At 37.9% G+C, this 21,389-nt stretch overlaps 1 protein-coding gene across 1 annotated transcript; it reads left to right on the top strand.

The window, feature by feature from the left end:
- The first annotated feature begins 1,904 nt into the window (after window positions 1-1,904).
- Window positions 1,905-20,856, top strand: LOC137279142 (lectin ADEL-like). The gene is made up of 3 exons (XM_067811618.1): window positions 1,905-1,959; window positions 2,317-2,556; window positions 20,598-20,856. The coding sequence occupies exons 1-3, from the start codon at window positions 1,905-1,907 to the stop codon at window positions 20,828-20,830; spliced, it is 528 nt and encodes a 175-aa protein (XP_067667719.1). The 3' UTR covers window positions 20,831-20,856.
- Window positions 20,857-21,389: the final 533 nt, after the last annotated feature.

Raw genomic sequence — 21,389 nt, 5'->3', positions numbered from 1 at the left:
ACCTTAATTTATAATGTTGAGTATTTACTCCAGACAGGAGAAATGCCAAATGGGAACCTTTGTTGAGTAACCGAAGTGGTGTTACTACTAATTATACCTGTTATAAATTCATGAATTGACCATCAAGAGAATGATGACAAATAACACGTGTAGGTTTACACCATCAAACGCGAGTTACAGCAAGGAAGATGTAATCTCTGTGTCGCATGCAGCCTGAAAACACTTATGGGCCGAAACTGTTTTGAGGATACCAACGGAATTTCGTTACATAAGGAATACACACAGGCATTTGCTGTGTACTTTGGTAAATAAGTGAAATAAGGGTTTTTTTTACGTCAGAAAATTTTCAGATTTCTCTACCAAAGCCAAGGTCATCGTTTTTTTGTTTACGAATTCAAATAAATCAACTCTGTGTTTTATTATCATAAATAATAAACCATTGTAGCTACCATAGCTACCAAAATTTACGTATGCTATTTGCTATCACAGCTCAACCAACACTCAAAACTACCTAAATATAAAGCTTTGCAATCTTCCGTACTGAAACAAATGGCTTGCTACGTGCCTGTAGACATCATATTTTCATGTAACATGATTAAATATCGAGGTTAAAAACACAGAAATAGGATCAAATTGGATCAGTAAGTATACCATCCAAGCATCCGAAAAGAACTACACTGCTGGGATATATGGTTACGATCAGACAAGAAATACCATGGATATTTTTAAACAAATGGCATGTGATGGGCATCCGGCCTCCTGACTGTTTAAGTGAAGAAATTTTGCTAATATGGACAGGAGCCCAGTTCCTTTGTCCGTCGAAGGAGTGGGCTCTGACCAATTTGCGGTCTGCTTTCGTAATTAGACCGTTGGCGAGAAGCATTATTCGCTCCGCATCAGTGCCCCTTTAACACTAGCGGTTCATCATAGCTCCACTATCTATATACTCACTGAGCTGTTCATCATAGCTCCACTGTCTACACTCACTGAGCTGTTCATCATAGCTCCACTATCTACTCTCACTGAGCTGTTCATCATAGCTTCACTATCTACACTCACTGAGCTGTTCATCATAGCTCCACTATCTACACTCACTGAGCTGTTCATCATAGCTCCACTATCTACACTCTCTGAACTGTTTCGGGATGACCGTAGGTATAAGCATCACCCACTGTGAAACACTATTTGGACTTCCCTGTGAAAGCGAGCGACACTCATTTTGAGTACATTTAGGCCGTCTGTCACCGTTGATGTACACGTGTCAACCTCCAGTGCACATAGACCTATATATTTGAGAGTTCTCTTTTTTAAACCAACTCAACCGATACCAAGTATGTATATATACAAATACAGATAGTTCACACATTTTGATTATAAAGACCTTACACGTCTATTCCAAATGCATTCGGTCTTGACCGGGAAAAGCCTAATACTCGTGACACGTATTTATAGTAAAATCTGAGTGACTGTAGAAAGAGAATATCAACTTGCGACAGACGAAACTACAATTTTGGCATGCAGGACACGTATAATTAACATTGGCATAAACAATGGGGGGATCTTAAAGCATCAGTGTGGCGGTAAGATGTTAATTTTGAAGAGCATTGAACAGAATATATGCAATGTATTGTATTAAAATTGAAAGAAGAAATCACATACAGATCTGTTTTCGGAAGGGTCAGCACAATTAGCGATAGTCACATATTGTCCTACCTGCACACATAAAGATGAGTGATGGGCGGCCAGATTGATTTCCGTTTGTAACACACGGACAATGCTCGCGAAATTACTGCATTTGTGACACTAAAGACGACAATAAGAAGGGATGCTAAACATTAAGTGTGGCTCGTCACCATCTGCGGCAGACAACGCTGTGACACAGTCGACAACGACATTCAACGACCATGAAGCTGTTGGCGGTACTGCTGATGTTGCTGCAGAGGAAACTCGTCGTTGCAGGCATGTTACTGCAGATAGCAGATCTCTTGCAAATGCACATTGTGTCTTTTTTGTTACCAGTACTAACGTTTTTCGAATAGCTTCTTGTATTCCGAAACGGTGAAATCCGGCGGCATCAGAGATTTATATAGCAAGCGCTTAATGTAGATCAATATGTTTTGAGTTTGCTTTGACGACTCGAAATATCAACCATGCATATCTTGATCCATACTTTTCAAGAAGTATTAAACTCCGTGCCTTTAAAGTAGTGTCATTGGTATAAGTGTTATTATTATTATTATTAGAGTCAATCTTATCATAAACAGATTCTTACAGCGATAATTATATTCAGTGTTATCTCTCCACGTCCCCAAACAGGTGAACATCTCTACAAGCAGGATCACATGACGTGTTATCACAGAGTCGTGCAGAGTTTTAATAGCGTCTATCATAAGGAAATGATTCCATATGCTGAGAGGGTTTTGAGTATGCAGGTCGCCGAAAACGGCCACTACTCTGCCACGCCCTGCATCCTCGACCACACTTACGGCTTCTATCGCAACTTCGTGTGGGTGAGCCATGGCTGTCAGGCTAACTTCCTTGTGTGCTACGTTAGAGGTGAGTCACAATGCCATCACAGACACATAGACATTAGAATTTAAGAGTCCAGATGCTGAGGGTGCAGATTCCTCCTCGCACGTTGTTGCCTGTCCTCGGTTACTGCCACTGAGGCGAAAATGAGTTTAGTCCCCAAATGGTAGCAGACAATGAAATTAACTACATATATTGTTCTCAGCACAGTTTAGTAGCTTCGGGCGTGGATGTTCAAGACAGAGGATACACTTTCACCGCCAGACTCTGTTCTTACAACATGCCCTCCTGTAGTTGTTTTGATGTCCTTCCTGCTGTAGTTGTTTTGATGTCCTTCCTGCTGTAGTTGTTTTGATGTCTTTCCTCCTGTAGTTGTTTTGATGTCCTTCCTGCTGTAGTTGTTCCTGGTGTAGGTGTTCTCATGTCCATCCTGGTATAGTTGTTTACATGTCCTTCCTCACATAATTGTTCTAATGCCCTTCCTGGTGTAGTTGTTCTCATGTCCTTCCTGCAGTACGTGTTCTCATGTCCTTCATGGTGTAGTCGTTCCCAATGCCTTCCTGGTGTACTTGTTTACATCCCCTTCCTGGTGTAGTTGTTCACATGTCCTTCCTGCTATAGTTATTCACATGTCCTTCATGCTATAGTTATTCACATGTCCTTCCTGCTATAGTTACTCACAAGTCGTTCCTGCTGTAGTTGTTCCTGGTGTAGGTGTTCTCATGTCCATCCTGGTATAGTTGTTTTCATGTCCTTCCTCATATAGTTATTCTAATGCCCTATAGTTATTCACAAGTCGTTCCTGCTATAGTTATTCACATGTCCTTCATGCTATAGTTATTTACAAGTCGTCCCTGCTATAGTTATTCATAAGTCCTTTCTGCTATAGTTATTCACAAGTCGTTCCTGCTGTAGGTATTCACATGTCCTTCATGCTATAGTTATTCACAAGTCGTGCCTGCTATAGTTATTCACAAGTCGTTCCTGCTGTAGTTATTCACATGACCTCCATGCTATAGTTATTCACATGTCCTTCATGCTGTAGTTATTCACATGTCCTTCATGCTGTAGTTATTCACATGTCCTTCATGCTATACTTATTTACAAGTTGTTTCTCCTGTACTTATTCATAAGTCCTTTCTGCTGTAGCTATTCACAAGTCATTTCTCCTACAGTTATTCACATGTCCTTCATGCTATAGTTATTCACAAGTCGTTTCTGCTATAGTTATTCACAAGTCGTTCCTGCTATAGTTATTCACAAGTCGTTCCTGTTGTAGTTATTCACATGTCCTTCATGCTATAATGATTCACATGTCCTTCATGCTATAGTTATTCACAAGTCGTGCCTGCTATAGTTATTCACAAGTCCTTCATGCTATAGTTATTCACAAGTCGTGCCTGCTATAGTTATTCACAAATCGTTCCTGCTATAGTTATTCACATGTCCTTCATGCTATAGTTATTCACAAGTCCTTCATGCTACAGTTATTCACAAGTCGTGCCTGCTATAGTTATTCACAAGTCGTTCCTGCTGCAGTTATTCACATGTCCTTCATGCTATACTTATTTACAAGTTGTTTCTCCTGTACTTATTCATAAGTCCGTTCTGCTATAGCTATTCACAAGTCATTTCTCCTACAGTTATTCACATCTCCTTCATGTTATAGTTATTCACACGTCGTTTCTGCTACAGTTATTCACAATTCGTGCCTGCTATAGTTATTCACAAGTCGTTCCTGTTCTAGTTATTCACATGTCCTTCATGCTATAATGATTCACATGTCCTTCATGCTATAGTTATTCACACGTCCTTCATGCTATAGGTATTCACATGTCGTTTCTCCTGTAGTTATTCACATGTCCTTCCTCCTATAGTTGTTCCTGGTGTAGGTGTCCTCATGTCCATCCTGGTATAGTTGTTTTCATGTCCTTCCTCATATAGTTGTTCTAATGCCCTATAGTTTTTCACAAGTCGTCCCTGCTATACTTAATCACATGTCCTTCATGCTATAGTTATTTACATGTCGTTAATGCTGTAGTTATTCACAAGTCGTTCCTCCTATACTTATTCACAAGTCGTGCCTGTTATAGTTATTCACAAGTCCTTCATGCTATAGTTATTCACAAGTCGTTTCTGCTATAGTTATTCACATGTCCTTCATGCTATAGTTATTCACAAGTCGTTAATGCTGTAGTTGTTCACAAGTCCTTCATGCTATAGTAGTTCACAAGTCGTTTCTCCTATAGTTATTCATAAGACCTTCATGTTATAGTTATTCACAAGTCGTGCCTGCTATAGTTATTCACAAGTCGTTCCTCCTGTAGTTATTCACATGTCATCCATGCTATAGTTATTTACAAGTTGTTTCTGCTATAGTTATTCATAAGTCCTTTCTGCTATAGCTATTCACAAGTCGTTCCTGCTATAGTTATTGACATGTCCTTCATGCTATAGTTATTTACAAGTCGTTAATGCTGTAGTTATTCACAAGTCTTTCCTGCTATACTTATTCACAAGTCGTTCCTGCTATAGTTATTCACATGTCCTTCATGCTATAGTTATTCACAAGTCCTTAATGCTGTAGTTATTCACGTGTCCTCCATGCCATAGTTATTCACAAGTCGTTCCTCTTATAGTTATTCACAAGTCTTTCATGCTATAGTTATTCACACGTCCTTCATGCTATAGTTATTCACATGTCGTTTCTGCTGTAGTTATTCACAAGTCGTTCCTGCTGTAGTTGTTCCTGGTGTAGGTGTTCTCATGTCCATCCTCGTATAGTTGTTTTCATGTCCTTCCTCATATAGTTGTTCTAATGCCCTATAGTTATTCACAAGTCGTTCCTGCTATAGTTATTCACATGTCCTTCATGCTTTAGTTATTTACAAGTCGTTAATGCTGTAGTTATTCACAAGTCGTTCCTGCTATACTTATTCACAAGTCGTGCCTGCTATAGTTATTCACAAGTCGTTCCTGCTGCAGTTATTCACATGTCCTTCATGCTATAGTTATTCACATGTCCTTCATGCTGTAGTTATTCACATGTCCTTCATGCTATAGTTATTCACATGTCCTTCATCCTATAGTTATTCACATGTCCTCCATGCTATAGTTATTTACAAGTTCTTTCTCCTATAGTTATTCACAAGTCGTTCCTACTGTAGTTATTCACATGTCCTTCATGCTATAGTTATTCACATGTCCTTCATGCTATAGTTATTCACATGTCCTTCATCCTATAGTTATTCACAAGTCGTTTCTCCTGTAGTTATTCGCATGTTCTTCATGCTATAGTTATTCACAAGTCGTTGATGCTGTAGTTATTCACAAGTCGTTTCTCCTGTAGTTATTCGCATGTCCTTCATGTTATAGTTATTCACAAGTCCTTCATGCTATAGTTATTCAGAAGTCGTTGATGCTGTAGTTATTCACATGTCCTTCATCCTATAGTTATTCACAAGTCCTTCATGCTATAGTTATTCACAAGTCGTTTCTGCTATAGTTATTCACAAGTCGTTCCTGCAATAGTTATTCACATGTCCTTCATGCTATAGTTATTGACAAGTCATTTCTGCTATAGTTATTCATAAGTCGTTTCTGCTATAGTTATTCACAAGTTGTTCCTGCAGTAGGTATTCACATGTCCTTCATGCTATAGTTATTCACAAGTCGTGCCTGCTATAGTTATTCACAAGTCTTTCATGCTATAGTTATTCACACGTCCTTCATGCTATAGTTATTCACATGTCGTTTCTGCTGTAGTTATTCACAAGTCGTTCCTGCTGTAGTTGTTCCTGGTGTAGGTGTTCTCATGTCCATCCTCGTATAGTTGTTTTCATGTCCTTCCTCATATAGTTGTTCTAATGCCCTATAGTTATTCACAAGTCGTTCCTGCTATAGTTATTCACATGTCCTTCATGCTTTAGTTATTTACAAGTCGTTAATGCTGTAGTTATTCACAAGTCGTTCCTGCTATACTTATTCACAAGTCGTGCCTGCTATAGTTATTCACAAGTCGTTCCTGCTGCAGTTATTCACATGTCCTTCATGCTATAGTTATTCACATGTCCTTCATGCTGTAGTTATTCACATGTCCATCATGCTATAGTTATTCACATGTCCTTCATGCTATAGTTATTCACATGTCCTTCTTCCTATACTTTTTCACAAGTCGTTTCTGCTGTAGTTATTCGCATGTTCTTCATGCTATAGTTATTCACAAGTCGTTGCTGCTGTAGTTGTTCACAAGTCGTTTCTGCTCCAGTTATTCACATGTCCTTCATGCTATAGTTATTCACAAGTCGTTTCTCCTGTAGTTATTCGCATGTTCTTCATGCTATAGTTATTCACAAGTCGTTAATGCTGTAGTTATTCACGAGTCCTTCATGCTATAGTTATTCACAAGTCGTTAATGCTGTAATTATTCACATATCCTTCATGCTATAGTTATTCACAAGTCATTCCTCCTATAGTTATTCACAAGTCCTTCATGCTATAGTTATTTACAAGTCGTTTCTGCTATAGTTGTTCACAAGTCGTTTCTGCTATAGTTATTCACAAGTCGTTCCTGCAATAGTTGTTCACATGTCCTTCATGCTATAGTTTTTCACAAGTCATTTCTACTATAGTTATTCACAAGTCGTTCCTGCAGTAGGTATTCACATGTCCTTCATGCTATAGTTATTCACAAGCCGTGCCTGCTATAGTTGTTCACAAGTCTTTCATGCTATAGCTATTCACATGTCCTTCATGCTATTGTTATTCACAAGTCGATCCTGCTATAGTTATTCACAAGTTCTTCATTCTATAGTAATTCACAAGTCGTTTCTCCTATAGTTATTCACAAGTCGTTCCTGCAATAGTTATTCACATGTCCTTCATGCTATAGTTATTCGCAAGTCGTTTCTCCTATAGTTATTCATAAGACCTTCATGTTATAGTTATTCACAAGTCGTGCCTGCTATAGTTTTTCACAAGTTGTAGTTATTCACATGTCCTCCATGCTATAGTTATTTACAAGTTCTTTCTCCTATAGTTATTCACAAGTTCTTTCTCCTATAGTTATTCACAAGTCGTTCCTACTGTAGTTTTTCACATGTCCTTCATGCTATAGTTATTCACATGTCCTTCATGCTATAGTTATTCACATGTCCTTCATGCTATAGTTATTCACATGTCCTTCATCATATAGTTATTCACAAGTCGTTTCTCCTGTAGTTATTCGCATGTTCTTCATGCTATAGTTATTCACAAGTCGTTAATGCTGTAGTTATTCACAAGTCGTTTCTGCTACAGTTATTCACATGTCCTTCATGCTATAGTTATTCACAAGTCGTTTCTGCTATAGTTATTCACAAGTCCTTCATGCTATAGTTATTCACAAGTCGTTTCTGCTATAGTTATTCACAAGTCGTTTCTCCTGTAGTTATTCGCATGTTCTTCATGCTATAGTTATTCACAAGTCGTTAATGCTGTAGTTATTCACAAGTCGTTTCTGCTACAGTTATTCACATGTCCTTCATGCTATAGTTATTCAGAAGTCGTTTCTGCTATAGTTATTCACAAGTCCTTCATGCTATAGTTATTCAGAAGTCGTTAATGCTGTAGTTATTCACATGTCCTTCATCCTATAGTTATTCACAAGTCCTTCATGCTATAGTTATTCACAAGTCGTTTCTGCTATAGCTATTCACAAGTCGTTCCTGCAATAGTTATTCACATGTCCTTCATGCTATAGTTATTGACAAGTCATTTCTGCTATAGTTATTCACAAGTTGTTCCTGCAGTAGGTATTCACATGTCCTTTATGCTATAGTTATTCACAAGTCGTTTCTGCTATAGTTATTCACAAGTCGTTCCTGCTATAGTTATTCACAAGTCGTTCCTGTTGTAGTTATTCACATGTCCTTCATGCTATAATGATTCACATGTCCTTCATGCTATAGTTATTCACAAGTCGTGCCTGCTATAGTTATTCACAAGTCCTTCATGCTATAGTTATTCACAAGTCGTGCCTGCTATAGTTATTCACAAATCGTTCCTGCTATAGTTATTCACATGTCCTTCATGCTATAGTTATTCACAAGTCCTTCATGCTACAGTTATTCACAAGTCGTGCCTGCTATAGTTATTCACAAGTCGTTCCTGCTGCAGTTATTCACATGTCCTTCATGCTATACTTATTTACAAGTTGTTTCTCCTGTACTTATTCATAAGTCCGTTCTGCTATAGCTATTCACAAGTCATTTCTCCTACAGTTATTCACATCTCCTTCATGTTATAGTTATTCACACGTCGTTTCTGCTACAGTTATTCACAATTCGTGCCTGCTATAGTTATTCACAAGTCGTTCCTGTTCTAGTTATTCACATGTCCTTCATGCTATAATGATTCACATGTCCTTCATGCTATAGTTATTCACACGTCCTTCATGCTATAGGTATTCACATGTCGTTTCTCCTGTAGTTATTCACATGTCCTTCCTCCTATAGTTGTTCCTGGTGTAGGTGTCCTCATGTCCATCCTGGTATAGTTGTTTTCATGTCCTTCCTCATATAGTTGTTCTAATGCCCTATAGTTTTTCACAAGTCGTCCCTGCTATACTTAATCACATGTCCTTCATGCTATAGTTATTTACATGTCGTTAATGCTGTAGTTATTCACAAGTCGTTCCTCCTATACTTATTCACAAGTCGTGCCTGTTATAGTTATTCACAAGTCCTTCATGCTATAGTTATTCACAAGTCGTTTCTGCTATAGTTATTCACATGTCCTTCATGCTATAGTTATTCACAAGTCGTTAATGCTGTAGTTGTTCACAAGTCCTTCATGCTATAGTAGTTCACAAGTCGTTTCTCCTATAGTTATTCATAAGACCTTCATGTTATAGTTATTCACAAGTCGTGCCTGCTATAGTTATTCACAAGTCGTTCCTCCTGTAGTTATTCACATGTCATCCATGCTATAGTTATTTACAAGTTGTTTCTGCTATAGTTATTCATAAGTCCTTTCTGCTATAGCTATTCACAAGTCGTTCCTGCTATAGTTATTGACATGTCCTTCATGCTATAGTTATTTACAAGTCGTTAATGCTGTAGTTATTCACAAGTCTTTCCTGCTATACTTATTCACAAGTCGTTCCTGCTATAGTTATTCACATGTCCTTCATGCTATAGTTATTCACAAGTCCTTAATGCTGTAGTTATTCACGTGTCCTCCATGCCATAGTTATTCACAAGTCGTTCCTCTTATAGTTATTCACAAGTCTTTCATGCTATAGTTATTCACACGTCCTTCATGCTATAGTTATTCACATGTCGTTTCTGCTGTAGTTATTCACAAGTCGTTCCTGCTGTAGTTGTTCCTGGTGTAGGTGTTCTCATGTCCATCCTCGTATAGTTGTTTTCATGTCCTTCCTCATATAGTTGTTCTAATGCCCTATAGTTATTCACAAGTCGTTCCTGCTATAGTTATTCACATGTCCTTCATGCTTTAGTTATTTACAAGTCGTTAATGCTGTAGTTATTCACAAGTCGTTCCTGCTATACTTATTCACAAGTCGTGCCTGCTATAGTTATTCACAAGTCGTTCCTGCTGCAGTTATTCACATGTCCTTCATGCTATAGTTATTCACATGTCCTTCATGCTGTAGTTATTCACATGTCCTTCATGCTATAGTTATTCACATGTCCTTCATCCTATAGTTATTCACATGTCCTCCATGCTATAGTTATTTACAAGTTCTTTCTCCTATAGTTATTCACAAGTCGTTCCTACTGTAGTTATTCACATGTCCTTCATGCTATAGTTATTCACATGTCCTTCATGCTATAGTTATTCACATGTCCTTCATCCTATAGTTATTCACAAGTCGTTTCTCCTGTAGTTATTCGCATGTTCTTCATGCTATAGTTATTCACAAGTCGTTGATGCTGTAGTTATTCACAAGTCGTTTCTCCTGTAGTTATTCGCATGTCCTTCATGCTATAGTTATTCACAAGTCCTTCATGCTATAGTTATTCAGAAGTCGTTGATGCTGTAGTTATTCACATGTCCTTCATCCTATAGTTATTCACAAGTCCTTCATGCTATAGTTATTCACAAGTCGTTTCTGCTATAGTTATTCACAAGTCGTTCCTGCAATAGTTATTCACATGTCCTTCATGCTATAGTTATTGACAAGTCATTTCTGCTATAGTTATTCATAAGTCGTTTCTGCTATAGTTATTCACAAGTTGTTCCTGCAGTAGGTATTCACATGTCCTTCATGCTATAGTTATTCACAAGTCGTGCCTGCTATAGTTATTCACAAGTCTTTCATGCTATAGTTATTCACACGTCCTTCATGCTATAGTTATTCACATGTCGTTTCTGCTGTAGTTATTCACAAGTCGTTCCTGCTGTAGTTGTTCCTGGTGTAGGTGTTCTCATGTCCATCCTCGTATAGTTGTTTTCATGTCCTTCCTCATATAGTTGTTCTAATGCCCTATAGTTATTCACAAGTCGTTCCTGCTATAGTTATTCACATGTCCTTCATGCTTTAGTTATTTACAAGTCGTTAATGCTGTAGTTATTCACAAGTCGTTCCTGCTATACTTATTCACAAGTCGTGCCTGCTATAGTTATTCACAAGTCGTTCCTGCTGCAGTTATTCACATGTCCTTCATGCTATAGTTATTCACATGTCCTTCATGCTGTAGTTATTCACATGTCCATCATGCTATAGTTATTCACATGTCCTTCATGCTATAGTTATTCACATGTCCTTCTTCCTATACTTTTTCACAAGTCGTTTCTGCTGTAGTTATTCGCATGTTCTTCATGCTATAGTTATTCACAAGTCGTTGCTGCTGTAGTTGTTCACAAGTCGTTTCTGCTCCAGTTATTCACATGTCCTTCATGCTATAGTTATTCACAAGTCGTTTCTCCTGTAGTTATTCGCATGTTCTTCATGCTATAGTTATTCACAAGTCGTTAATGCTGTAGTTATTCACGAGTCCTTCATGCTATAGTTATTCACAAGTCGTTAATGCTGTAATTATTCACATATCCTTCATGCTATAGTTATTCACAAGTCATTCCTCCTATAGTTATTCACAAGTCCTTCATGCTATAGTTATTTACAAGTCGTTTCTGCTATAGTTGTTCACAAGTCGTTTCTGCTATAGTTATTCACAAGTCGTTCCTGCAATAGTTATTCACATGTCCTTCATGCTATAGTTTTTCACAAGTCATTTCTACTATAGTTATTCACAAGTCGTTCCTGCAGTAGGTATTCACATGTCCTTCATGCTATAGTTATTCACAAGCCGTGCCTGCTATAGTTGTTCACAAGTCTTTCATGCTATAGCTATTCACATGTCCTTCATGCTATTGTTATTCACAAGTCGATCCTGCTATAGTTATTCACAAGTTCTTCATTCTATAGTAATTCACAAGTCGTTTCTCCTATAGTTATTCACAAGTCGTTCCTGCAATAGTTATTCACATGTCCTTCATGCTATAGTTATTCGCAAGTCGTTTCTCCTATAGTTATTCATAAGACCTTCATGTTATAGTTATTCACAAGTCGTGCCTGCTATAGTTTTTCACAAGTTGTAGTTATTCACATGTCCTCCATGCTATAGTTATTTACAAGTTCTTTCTCCTATAGTTATTCACAAGTTCTTTCTCCTATAGTTATTCACAAGTCGTTCCTACTGTAGTTTTTCACATGTCCTTCATGCTATAGTTATTCACATGTCCTTCATGCTATAGTTATTCACATGTCCTTCATGCTATAGTTATTCACATGTCCTTCATCATATAGTTATTCACAAGTCGTTTCTCCTGTAGTTATTCGCATGTTCTTCATGCTATAGTTATTCACAAGTCGTTAATGCTGTAGTTATTCACAAGTCGTTTCTGCTACAGTTATTCACATGTCCTTCATGCTATAGTTATTCACAAGTCGTTTCTGCTATAGTTATTCACAAGTCCTTCATGCTATAGTTATTCACAAGTCGTTTCTGCTATAGTTATTCACAAGTCGTTTCTCCTGTAGTTATTCGCATGTTCTTCATGCTATAGTTATTCACAAGTCGTTAATGCTGTAGTTATTCACAAGTCGTTTCTGCTACAGTTATTCACATGTCCTTCATGCTATAGTTATTCAGAAGTCGTTTCTGCTATAGTTATTCACAAGTCCTTCATGCTATAGTTATTCAGAAGTCGTTAATGCTGTAGTTATTCACATGTCCTTCATCCTATAGTTATTCACAAGTCCTTCATGCTATAGTTATTCACAAGTCGTTTCTGCTATAGCTATTCACAAGTCGTTCCTGCAATAGTTATTCACATGTCCTTCATGCTATAGTTATTGACAAGTCATTTCTGCTATAGTTATTCACAAGTTGTTCCTGCAGTAGGTATTCACATGTCCTTTATGCTATAGTTATTCACAAGTCGTGCCTGCTATAGTTATTCACAAGTCTTTCATGCTATAGTTGTTCACATGTCCTTCATGCTATAGTTAGTCACAAGTCGATCCTGCTATAGTTATTCACAAGTTCTTCATGCTATAGTAATTCACAAGTCGTTTCTCCTATAGTTATTCACAAGTCGTTCCTGTTATAGTTATTCACATGTCCTTCATGCTATAGTTATTCAGAAATCGTTTCTGCTATAGTTATTCATAAGACCTTCATGTTATAGTTTTTCACAAGTCGTGCCTGCTATAGTTATTCACAAGTCATTCCTGCTGTAGTTATTCACATGTCCTCCATGCTATAGTTATTTACAATTTGTTTCTGCTATAGTTATTCATAAGTCCTTTCTGCTATAGTTATTCACAAGTCATTTCTGCTACAGATATGCACATGTCCTTTCTGCTATAGTTATTTACAAGTCGTTCCTGCTATAGTTGTTCCTGGTGTAGGTGTTCTCATGTCCATTCTGGTATAGTTGTTTTCATGTCCTTCCTCATATAGTTGTTCTAATGCCCTAAAGTTAATCACAAGTCGTTCCTGCTATAGTTATTGACATGTCCTTCATGCTATAGTTGTTTACAAGTCGTTAATGCTGTAGTTTTTCACAAGTGTTTCCTGCTATACTTATTCACAAGTCGTTCCTGCTATAGTTATTCACATGTCCTTCATGCTATAGTTATTGACAAGTCATTTCTGCTATAGTTATTCATAAGTCGTTTCTGCTATAGTTATTCACAAGTTGTTCCTGCAGTAGGTATTCACATGTCCTTCATGCTATAGCTATTCACAAGTCGTGCCTGCTATAGTTATTCACAAGTCTTTCATGCTATAGTTATTCACACGTCCTTCATGCTATAGTTATTCACATGTCGTTTCTGCTGTAGTTATTCACAAGTCGTTCCTGCTGTAGTTGTTCCTGGTGTAGGTGTTCTCATGTCCATCCTCGTATAATTGTTTTCATGTCCTTCCTCATATAGTTGTTCTAATGCCCTATAGTTTTTCACAAGTCGTTCCTGCTGTGGTTGTTCCTGGTGTAGGTGTTCTCATGTCCATCCTCGTATAGTTGTTTTCATGTCCTTCCTCATATAGTTGTTCTAATGCCCTATAGTTTTTCACAAGTCGTTCCTGCTATAGTTATTCACATGTCCTTCATGCTATAGTTATTTACAAGTCGTTAATGCTGTAGTTATTCAGAAGTCGTTCCTGCTATAGTTATTCACAAGTCGTGCCTGCTATAGTTATTCACATGTCCTTCATGCTTTAGTTATTCACATGTCCTTCATGCTATAGTTATTCACATGTCATTCATGCTATAGTTATTCACATGTCCTTCATGCTTTAGTTATTCACATGTCCTTCATGCTATAGTTATTCACATGTCCTTCATGTTATAGTTATTCACATGTCCTTCATCCTATAGTTATTCGCATGTTCTTCATCCTATAGTTGTTCACAAGTCGTTTCTCCTGTAGTTATTCGCATGTTCTTCATGCTATAGTTATTCACAAGTCGTTTCTGCTATAGTTATTCACAAGTCCTTCATGCTATAGTTATTCACAAGTCGTGCCTGCTATAGTTATTCACATGTCCTTCATGCTTTAGTTATTCACATGTCCTTCATGCTATAGTTATTCACATGTCCTTCATGTTATAGTTATTCACATGTCCTTCATGCTATTGTTATTCGCATGTTCTTCATGCTATAGTTATTCACAAGTCGTTTCTGCTATAGTTATTCACAAGTCCTTCATGCTATAGTTATTCACAAGTCGTTAATGCTGTAGTTATTCACATGTCCTTCATGCTATAGTTGTTCACAAGTCATTCCTGCTATAGTTGTTCACAAATCCTTCATGCTATAGTTATTCACAAGTCGTTTCTGCTGTTGTTATTCGCAAGTCGTTCCTGCAATAGTTATTCACATGTCCTTCATGCTATATTTATTGACAAGTCGTGCCTGCTATAGTTATTCATAAGTCATTTCTGCTATAGTTATTCACAAGTCCTTCATGGTATAGTTATTCACATGTCCTTCATCCTATAGTTATTCGCATGTTCTTCATCCTATAGTTGTTCACAAGTCGTTTCTCCTGTAGTTATTCGCATGTTCTTCATGCTATAGTTATTCACAAGTCGTTTCTGCTATAGTTATTCACAAGTCCTTCATGCTATAGTTATTCACAAGTCGTGCCTGCTATAGTTATTCACATGTCCTTCATGCTTTAGTTATTCACATGTCCTTCATGCTATAGTTATTCACATGTCCTTCATGTTATAGTTATTCACATGTCCTTCATGCTATAGTTATTCACATGTTCTTCATGCTATAGTTGTTCACAAGTCGTTTCTGCTATAGTTATTCACAAGTCCTTCATGCTATAGTTATTCACAAGTCGTTAATGCTGTAGTTATTCACATGTCCTTCATGCTATAGTTGTTCACAAGTCATTCCTGCTATAGTTGTTCACAAATCCTTCATGCTATAGTTATTCACAAGTCGTTTCTGCTGTTGTTATTCGCAAGTCGTTCCTGCAATAGTTATTCACATGTCCTTCATGCTATATTTATTGACAAGTCGTGCCTGCTATAGTTATTCACAAGTCCTTCATGGTATAGTTATTCACATGTCCTTCATGCTATAGTTATTCACAAGTCGTTCCTGCTTTAGTTATTCACACATCGTTCCTGCTATAGTTACTAAAAAGTCCTTCATGCTATTGTTATTCACAAGTCTTTAGTACTGTAGTTATTCACATGTCCTTGATGGTATTGTTATTCACAAGTCGATCCTGCTATAGCTATTCACAAGTCTTTCATGCTATAGTAATTCACAAGTCGTTTCTCCTATAGTTATTCACAAGTCGTTCCTGCAATTGTTATTCACATGTCCTTCATTCTATAGTTATTTACAAGTCGTTTCTGCTATAGTTATTCATAAGACCTTCATGTTATAGTTATTCACAAGTCGTTTCTGCAATAGTTATTCACAAGTCGTTCCTCCTGTACGTATTCACATGTCCTTCATGCTATAGTTATTCACAAGTCGTTAATGCTATATTTATTCACAAGTCGTTCCTGCTATAGTTATTCACAAGTCTTTCATGCTATAGTTATTCACAAGTCGTTTCTACTATAGTTATTCACAAGTCGTTCCTGCAATAGTTATTCACATGTCCTTCATTCTATAGTTATTTACAAGTCGTTTCTGCTATAGTTATTCATAAGACCTTCATGTTATAGTTATTCACAAGTCGTTTCTCCAATAGTTATTCACAAGTCGTTCCTCCTGTACGTATTCACATATCCTTCATGCTATAGTTATTCACAAGTCGTTAATGCTATAGTTATTCACAAGTCGTTCCTCCTGTAGTTATTCACATGTCCTTCATGCTATAGTTATTCACAACTTGTGCCTGCTATAGTTGTTCACAAGTCGTTCCTGCTGTAGTTATTCACATATCCTTCATGCTATAGTTATTTACAAGTCGTTTCTGCTATAGGTATTCATAAGTCGTTTCTGCTATAGTTATTCACAAGTCGTTCCTGCTGTACGTATTCACATGTCCTTCAGGCTATAGTTATTCACAAGTCGTTAATGCTGTAGTTATTCACATCTCCTTCATGCTATAGTTATTCACAAGTCGTTCCTGCTATACTTATTCACAAGTCCTTCATGCTATAGTTGTTCATAAGTCGTTTCTGCTATAGTTATTCAGAAGTCGTTCCTGCAATAGTTATTCACATGTCCTTCATGCTATAGTTATTCAAAAGTCGTGCCTGCTATAGTTATTCACATGTCGTTCCTACTGTAGTTATTCACATGTCCTTCATGCTATAGTTATTCACAAGTCGTGCCTGCTGTAGTTACTAACATTTTGTTCCTGCTGTAGTTATTCACATGTCCTTCATGCTATAGTTTTTCACGTGTCCTTCATGCTAAAGTTATTCACAAGTCGTTTCTGCTGTAGTTACTCACATTTTGTTCCTGCTGTAGTTATTCACATGTCCCTCATGCTATAGTTATTCACAAGTCGTGCCTGCTCTAGTTATTCACAAGTCGTTCCTGCTATAGTTATTCACGTGTCCTTCATGCTATAGTTATTCACAAGTCGTTTCTCCTGTAGTTATTCACATGTTCTTCATGCTATAGTTATTCACAAGTCGTTAATGCTGTAGTTATTCACAAGACGTTTCTGCTATAGTTGTTGATAAGTCCTTTCTGCTATAGCTATTCACAAGTCGTTTCTGCTACAGTTATTCACATGTCCTTCATGCTATAGTTATTCACAAGTCGTGCCTGCTATAGTTATTCACATGTCCTTCATGCTATAGTTCTTCACAAGTCGTTCCTGCTATAGTTATTCACAAGTCGTTCCTGCTGTAGTTATTCACATGTCCTTCATGCTATAGTTATTCACATGTCCTTCATCCTATAGTTTTTCACAAGTCGTGCCTGCTATAGTTATTCACAAGTCGTTCCTGCTGTAGTTATTCACATATCCTTCATGCTATAGTTATTTACAAGTCGTTTCTGCTATAGGTATTCATAAGTCGTTTCTGCTATAGTTATTCACAAGTCGTTCCTCCTGTAGGTATTCACATGTCCTTCATGCTATAGTTATTCACAAGTCGTTAATGCTGTAGTTATTCACAAGTCGTTAATGCTGTAGTTATTCACATCTCCTTCATGCTATAGTTATTCACAAGTCGTTCCTGCTATAGTTATTCACAAGTCCTTCATGCTATAGTTATTCACAAGTCGTTTCTCCTATAGTTATTCACAAGTCGTTCCTGCAATAGTTATTCACATGTCCTTCATGCTATAGTTATTCACAAGTCGTGCCTGCTGTAGTTACTCACATTTTGTTCCTGCTGTAGTTATTCACGTGTCCTTCATGCTATAGTTATTCACAAGTCGTTTCTGCTGTAGTTACTCACATTTTGTTCCTGCTGTAGTTATTCACATGTCCTTCATGCTATAGTTATTCACATGTCCCTCATGCTATAGTTATTCACATGTCCTTTATACTATAGTTATTCACATGTCCTTCATCCTATAGTTATTCACAAGTCGTTCCTGCTATAGTTATTCACAAGTCGTTCCTGCTATAGTTTTTTACGTGTCCTTCATGCTATAGTTATTCACAAGTCGTTTCTCCTGTAGTTATTCACATGTTCTTCATGCTATAGTTTTTCACAAATCGTTAATGCTGTAGTTATTCACAAGACGTTTCTGCTATAGTTATTGATAAGTCCTTTCTGCTATAGCTATTCACAAGTCGTTTCTGCTACAGTTATTCACATGTCCTTCATGCTATAGTTATTCACAAGTCGTGCCTGCTATAGTTATTCATAAGTCGTGCCTGCTATAGTTATTCACAAGTCATTCCTGCTGCAGTTGTTCACATGTCCTTCATGCTATAGTTATTCACAAGTCGTCCCTGCTATAGTTATTCACAAGTCGTTCCTGCTGTAGTTATTCACATGTCCTTCATGCTATAGTTATTGACATGTCCTTCATGCTATAGTTATTCACAAGTCGTTTTTGCTGTTGTTATTCACAAGTCGTTCCTGCTATAGTTATTTACAAGTCGTTTCAGCTATAGTTTTTCACATATCCTTGATGCTATAGTTATTCTCAAGTCGTTTCTGCTATAGTTATTCACCAGTCGTTTCTGCTGTATTTATTCACAAGTCGTTCCTGCTGTAGTTATTCACATGCCCTTCATGCTATAGTTATTCACAAGTCCTTCATGCTATAGTTATTCACAAGTCCTTCATGCTATAGTTATTCACAAGTCGTTCCTGCAATAGTTATTTACATGTCCTTGATGCTATAGTTATTCACAAGTCGTTTCTGCTATAGTTATTCACCAGTCGTTTCTGCTGTATTTATTCACAAGTCGTTCCTGCTGTAGTTATTCACATGTCCTTCATGCTATAGTTATTCAGAAGTCTTTCATGCTATAGTTATTCACAAGTCGTTTCTGCTATAGTTATTCACAAGTCGTTCCTGCAATAGTTATTCACATGTCCTTTATGTGATGCTTCTTTAAGGTCATGGAATTTTGTCATTTAAGGGTTTGTTATGGGCTTTCCTTTAGTCAGTTTTCTAACCTATCGGGTAAATCATGTGATTTTTTATAATAAGTGAACCAGTGACGAGAATTCCTGTCGTCATTACATCATCCCACAAAGGTCTTTAGTCAGTTTAGGGTAACATTGATACCACAACTGGTAGTTCCCAGGAGAAGATGCATTCCACACAAAAGCGCACAAACCAAAACCCACAAACCATCTCGTGACATCTTCTTTGAGAGGCAAGTTGTAATGCTGAATTAAACCAAGTTCTATGAATAGTCAACTTCTTCATTGCAATGGGTGCGACGTTTCGGCGTACATGTTCTAACACCGTTATCAAGGAAGTGATGCACTTGATGTGAAACATAGAGAATATGTACATTGCTGCTTACTGAGTATATACAATTAACAAGGTTGGTGTACATTGGGTGTAAGAAAGTAATTTAAGCACAGAAGGCCGATTTACGGTGTGATTGATAGTGACTAGAGAAGAGTTTACAATAGATGAGTTTGATGTGCAATGAGACGATAATGAGTAAGCAGGTTGAAGTACACATTTGTGACTACAAAGCACAAAGGCAAACGTGGAAACCAGGCGAACAAAGAGGATGGGGGTGGTATGGGTGGATTGCCGCGGTGGTCTTTGATCAGGTGGTGATCAGGTGGATCACAAGGGATCTGGTGGATAGCTCCCGAGGGGTCATGTTTTGCTGTTGGCGGTGGTTTGCCTGTGGCTTGGAGGAGGTTCTGGATGGACTTGCCTTTCAGGAACAGGACGTCTATGCCAACTTGGTCCTGAAGGAGTCGTCTTATGTGGTGGCTCACTGCTGGGACATACGAAATTACGAGGGGTGACGATTGACGTCGGGGTGGTTTATGTCTTGGGTTGAGGGTGGATCTGATGGCATTATTGATTACCTTCTGGGGGTATCGGTTATAATCGACAAAGATATGGCGGAGATGGTTTAGCTCAATATTTAGAGCTTCTGTTGTCGAGCACATGTTCTTGACTCTTCGGGTACCTTTATCTCGTGACATATCAGGTATTTGTAACGAAACAGTGATCGAAGCTGCGCCACGGCATGGTAGCTCCCCTGTATTCTGGGACCCCGAGGTGGACTTTTTCCAATAGGCCAAATGATAACGGAACAACAAGCAATGTTTTGTAACCTTAAGGGAAATTATAAACTTCTTAACAGCAGGAATTCTTGAATGTCGGTTCGATATCACCTGCATGAAATCATAAGCGACTAAAAGCTTATGTGTCCCTGATGTCCATCCTGTTCATGGGAGCCGCATTACTGTGTCCATCTTACTCATTGTGTCTCACTGAGGCGTTCCCTTATGTCTTTCCTACTCGATGTATGTGGCAGCTCAAGTGCTCGTCGAATGTAGGTGCATACATTATAACTAAGGTCGATCTCGATCAATCGGTCTCTAGTACACAGCGCTAAGCCCGGGGTGTACAGCGCCAAATCGTACCTGAAGAATTTCGAGAATGTGCGTGTGTTGTTTCAGGCCGGAACATCCTTATGGTGTGCAAGAGTGAGGGAGAACACCACTTGTGTCGCACGCACCGAACCATCGTCTACATGGAGTTTGTCAAGGCGCTCTATGGATCAACTACTTGTATCGAGAGAGAAACATTCGGCTTCAATGGAGAAGACATATGGGTGTCAAAAGGGTGTAAAGCAGCGTTCAGAATCACGACGCCCATCGGCGACAACGCTCCACCGTTTCCTTACCTGTAAAGAACCAGGCACACATCGTTTACGTACATATCTACGACGTCAGCGCTTTGTAACGAAGGCAGTGGTACATGCTGATAACATTAAACTCGACAGAGAAAAGAAATCAGCAAAACGTATTGTTGTTTATCGAAATGGGTTATTGCTATAGGTTCGTTCGTCAAGTTACACGGGGTTTCCTAAAATAGTAACAATGTGGTCGTCGCCCCGATATACCTGAAGCATTGTAAAACAAGGCAACAGGGGCTGTAATCTGTCCTGACTTGTGTCAATCTTTATGAACCCAAAACGTGAACATATGTTTGGTTGTTTGTGTTTGATGCAGTTTGGACACGATGACATGTATGAACCTTGTCAACCAACCTGATTCCGTTAGTCGCTAATTTTCCACTTGCCTTGATACTTATAACCTAATCATGAGGATGTAATCACGAATGAATAAATCGGCATGGTATTTCATGTTAATGTATACTGGCCTATTCATCGAGAAGTGATAAATAGCAAAGAGAGAACTTTAGTTTATTGTCATTGCGAAAATTACATCATTTCATTCTCGTATCGT

This window comes from Haliotis asinina, chromosome 3 (genome assembly GCF_037392515.1).
Source record: "Haliotis asinina isolate JCU_RB_2024 chromosome 3, JCU_Hal_asi_v2, whole genome shotgun sequence".
Lineage (NCBI taxonomy): Eukaryota > Metazoa > Mollusca > Gastropoda > Lepetellida > Haliotidae > Haliotis > Haliotis asinina.
The sequence above is the reverse complement of the archived record's forward strand: the minus strand, read 5'-3'. Positions and strand labels throughout refer to the sequence as shown.

Bases quoted from the DNA above. Each gene is read 5' to 3' on its own strand.
- LOC137279142 (XM_067811618.1), top strand. From the start codon at position 1,905: ATGAAGCTGTTGGCGGTACTGCTGATGTTGCTGCAGAGGAAACTCGTC. The intron at 1,960-2,316 runs GCATGTTACTGC...GTCCCCAAACAG, and splicing joins GAGGAAACTCGTCGTTGCAG to GTGAACATCTCTACAAGCAG. The intron at 2,557-20,597 runs GTGAGTCACAAT...GTGTTGTTTCAG, and splicing joins CCTTGTGTGCTACGTTAGAG to GCCGGAACATCCTTATGGTG.